Source organism: Mus caroli, chromosome 10 (genome assembly GCF_900094665.2).
Source record: "Mus caroli chromosome 10, CAROLI_EIJ_v1.1, whole genome shotgun sequence".
In the NCBI taxonomy this organism is placed as follows: domain Eukaryota; kingdom Metazoa; phylum Chordata; class Mammalia; order Rodentia; family Muridae; genus Mus; species Mus caroli.
Genome location: NC_034579.1, coordinates 74000281 through 74004512, shown reverse-complemented (window position 1 = coordinate 74004512; position 4232 = coordinate 74000281). Strand labels below are relative to the sequence as shown.

Below are 4232 nucleotides of genomic sequence, written 5' to 3'. Positions count from 1 at the left end.
TAGCCCTGGGTGTCCTGGAACTCACTTTGTAGACCAGGCTGACCTCGAACTCAGAAATCCACCTGCCTCTGCCTCCCGAGTGCTCCTCGCCCGGCTGCCATGCCTGGTTTTATGGGGATGCTAACCAAGTGACTCAGGACCCCATGTTCTTCTGTCAGGTGCTTTACCCACTGAGGCATGCCCCCCAGGCCACCTCCATGCCTTTAAATGCCACAAAAGAAAAATGGGGTACATGGAGTGTGCACCAACCGAGGCGGGGACTACACTCTTTTCTCTCTGAATTTCTGAACAGCTGACAATGTGTGGGACTTTTGAGTGCCCTGCTGGGGTTGGGTCGTCTTAGCGTCTCAGCAATGACTGCTTTTGCAAGCACAGGGAACCTGCACCGACCAACGAGGGGGGCACTGGCCACACCCCCGCTGTCCTTACCAGCTTCCTCTGTGCTCGATGCCAAGATTCTTTGATCTCCTTCCTGCGCCTCTCATGCTCCAACCGCCGCAGCGTCAGGGGCTAAGGGAGGCAGGAACAGACTGTGAGTGCCAAACTGATGGGTGGCATCCGCAGCGGGCAGGCCATCTCACCTCAGGCACAGCCCACCTGCATGAAGGTCTGGGTCTGCAGTGTGCCCACTGCCTGCACCATGCCATGGCCAAACTCCAAATCTTGTTCCAGGGCCAGTGAGTAGATGGACAAGAGAGGCATGTGGGGCTGTGGGGCAGGACAGCCGGTCACCAGGATGAGGACAGAGGGGTCCCAGCACCCTTCAGCCACTCTTAGCAACAGACGGGCATCCTCCTTCTCCCAAGGGCATCCAACAGAAGCCCTTGGCAGGAGGAGGAGGAGGGAGCGGCCACGCCTATCAAACTCCTATGCATCCCTCTTCCCACACCTGTTTCCCCCAACTCACCTCATGCGTGACGCTCTGTCTGCAGTTGTGGACAACCTTCTGGAGACCTTTGGCGAATTCCATCTCTACCAAAGAATGGGATGCAGAGTGAGGCTTTGGAAACAGCCTTCCCTAGACCCCCCACCCCACCCTGCCCCTCCCACTCGCCCCGCCCCAGGTGTCTCAGTCGCTCACCCAGGGTGGTCCTCTTCTCCAGGTAGCTGATGAGGTCCTTCATGTACCTGGCCATGTCTTTTGCATACTGCAGTGCAGCGTCCACACCCCCTTCGCATCGCTGCAGAAGCAGGTCCACCTCCTCGGGGGGCAGGCAACCTTCGGGGGCCAGTGCTCAGTCTAGATGTCCTCACCTCTCGAGGCCCCTACCACCTCCTGCCTCCCCAGCCCCACACCCAGAGACACTCACCTTCTTCACATTCCTCCACGCTATGTGGGGGCCCCTCCGTGCCAGCCCCATAAAGGTTCTCCATGGACTGTGTGAGGAACCACGTTCTGTTCAGGCCGCGCCTCTGCCCTGCCCCTCCTTAGCTCTAACACCCTTGACGGCTCCTCAGAGAGACCCACACAGCCCAGCCCAGGAGATAGTCACACAGCTGAGCCAGGTGCCCATCCTATGGGAGATAGCCACTCCTTCCCACAAACATCTTGACCTGGATGTGAGCTGCTGGCTGCTCACCTGGCTGGGGTCCCCCGGAGGCACGGCCAGGAGAGTACTGCTGTCCACTTCACCCAAAAGGAACTCGGACACACTGCAGGGCCAGGGGGAGTCATTCCAGAGGTCCACATCAGCCATACTCCCGAACTCCACTCTGCCCCCCACAGGCCCCGAGCTCACGTGCAGCTGAAGGACACAGCAATGGTTTCCAGAGCCTTCTCAAATTCCCTCTTATCTGATTCATTGTTGCATTCATAATGAAAGGCTGAGAGGCAGACAAGGCGGGAAAAGTGTGTTGGTCAAATGCCTATGCACCCTTCAAAACCCCACTACAGAGATTCCCCTCTTCTGGGAAACCCTCCCACTGTGGACCTCACCGGACTGACCTTTGACCTTGGCAATGAGTGTACCAGCGGCTGTGAGTGTCTCCACGGTGTTGAGGAGTGGGTATCTGGAGATGACCTGGCGCATGACTCGCAGAGCTTCACCCAGGCACTCATGGGCCAGTGGCCGGCGGGCCTCGAGGAGGTCTGCCGAGCAGAGTTAGCATGGGTGAAAAGGAAGAGGCTGGCCCCAGTCTTTCCAGATGGAGAAACTGAGGCAGGGGTAGACAGAAGAGACGATTTTCCCAAGCAAGTTCATTAATTTTACTCTCTCCTGGACTTACGCCCCGCTGGCCCTGCAGATGTGCACAGTGAGGGAAAGCCACTTGTCAGTGGTCACCCAGCTTTCTGTGGAAGGAGGACCTTGCTGGGCTTTTGTGTCATTATACCTCTGAGCAGCAGGGAGCCACGGAAAGCATCAGAGCCAGAGGATAGGCATCCCATCTAGATGCTGAACAAGCCTTAACACTGTCCCTGTGCAGTTCAGAACATCCTCCTGCCTCTGCCTCCACAACGCTAGGAGATCACACCACAGCCCTCCATCCTCAAAAGCCCTCAGTTGGAAGGCAGAGATTTTTGACTGTTTTTCCACCGTTGCACAGTGCAGGCAAGCCCAAGACCTTATGCGACATGATAGGACATTGAAGACCGGAGCACCTCAAACCCGAATCTGAAAAAGTTCCCTGGCCTTCTGCAGACACCAAGGCCCCGGTGGAATGCCACCCTGGAGGCCATTCCCTCCACGTTTTGGTGGTCAGAATCTGAGCCCACGTCTGGGAGGTGCATTCTGATCCAGGAATCCCCGAATGCTGGTTGGGAAGCCACGCCCCCTCCTGGGGCATTCCAGGCGCGTACCCTCTGGGCAGCTGGTGTCCCTGCGGCCCCTCACATGGGCCATCTCAAGGCAGGATGGAACCTGAGATGCAGCCAAGAGAAGTGCAGAGCTCCTGGGCACCCTGGGATTGTGCAAAGGCCCTGAACAGGCCACGTGTGCAGGGTCCTGGCCTTAAGTGGGGGGACCCACACCCTGCACTGTCCTCTCACCTCCGGCGCGAGTCTGGCAGCACTGGGGGTCGTGGTCCAGCGCTGGATGCAGAGTCCCACAGACACACATTGCTCAGTAATGTATGGAGGGACAGAACGCTAGTACGTGGTCAAGGGACCTGGGTCCTCAGTGCCTGGGAGTTCTTAGGGGGATAGTCGACAGCCAAACCGGCTTAGGCCGGTCATCAGGCCCCGCCTCTCTCTGGGAACAACCCCACCCCTCATATCTCCATAGGCTAGCTCAAGGGCTGTTTCCTAACCACAGAGGAGGAATTTGACTGGATGTGAGGGTGGGGTTTTCGGGTAAACTGAGGCTGGGAGTTGGATGCTCAGGGCAGAGGAAGGCTTCAGAGAAAGAGCCTTTGAGGGCCCTGTGTCCACCCCCAGTTGCAGCCTTAAATGCCCCGGAATCTCTGGGGACTCTGTTCTTGTCCTGTTTTAAAAAACCCAGGCCCAGAGGCTGGTGCACGCAGAGCACCAGTGCGTGTCCTATACAGGTTTGGGGGGTCACAGTTAGCTGATGACCCCGCGCATGCGGACCAGGTCTCCAAGGATGCCTGGGTAAAGAAAGGCCGGAGATTAAGATTTCCCCAGAAAAGCAGACTCAGCCTCCACCCGGGAGTCCAGATAAGCCCAGTAGCTCTCCAGGAGGGAGTGGCCTGCACAGGCTCCTGGGTGAGGCCAGACCCAGCCTCCACCTCTCTGGATCTCTCTGGATCTGTGGGAGTGGGTAACTGGGAGGACTGGAGCTGCGTGCTGGGCACAGCTCTGACATGTGGTTTCCGGGGAGCAACCGGGGGTGGGGGTGGGGGGCTGAGTCTGGTGCCCGACCCATCTCACTGAGCTGCCAGAGACAAACAGGAAGGAGGTGAAAATAACTCTGGAGGAAACGGACGGAGCCATCATCAACTGCGTGCAGGAGAAAACGGAACGGGGCCCTCACTTCCAGTACCTCCCGTGGCCTCTGCTTTAACACCTTCCGTGTTCCGCAGTCCCCCAGTGCTGCAGCCAGGGTCCTTCTGCCTCTGCAGCCCACTGTCCTCACACAGTGCTCCTAACATACAACCTCAGTTTCTGTGTATCTGAGCAAATGCCTAAGACATTCCCCCTGTAGGGCTGGGCACGCCAGCAAACTCCTACACATCCTTCAGAACCTTAGTTGACATATGCACTTCTTTTCATCCTATTTGAAACCTCCTCATATCCCCGCACCCCCGTCCTTTTTCTTCTTCTACTTTTTTTTTTT

At 57.5% G+C, this 4232-nt stretch overlaps 1 protein-coding gene across 4 annotated transcripts in view; it reads right to left on the bottom strand.

The window, feature by feature from the left end:
- Arhgap45 (Rho GTPase activating protein 45) overlaps window positions 1-4232 on the bottom strand; it is a 15488-nt gene that overhangs the window by 9468 nt on the left and 1788 nt on the right. For 3 of the 4 annotated variants that reach the window (XM_021173902.2, XM_029482857.1, XM_029482858.1), the window contains exons 3-10: window positions 1946-2089; window positions 1740-1824; window positions 1581-1653; window positions 1311-1377; window positions 1082-1219; window positions 908-972; window positions 598-708; window positions 430-510 (exon numbers count right to left, since the gene is read on the bottom strand). In XM_021173902.2, the coding sequence (XP_021029561.2) occupies window positions 430-510; window positions 598-708; window positions 908-972; window positions 1082-1219; window positions 1311-1377; window positions 1581-1653; window positions 1740-1824; window positions 1946-2089 (764 nt within the window). Of the gene's footprint in view, window positions 1-429; window positions 511-597; window positions 709-907; window positions 973-1081; window positions 1220-1310; window positions 1378-1580; window positions 1654-1739; window positions 1825-1945; window positions 2090-2986; window positions 4179-4232 lie in introns of those variants that run through there. The other variant, XM_029482859.1, reaches the window with a different exon arrangement.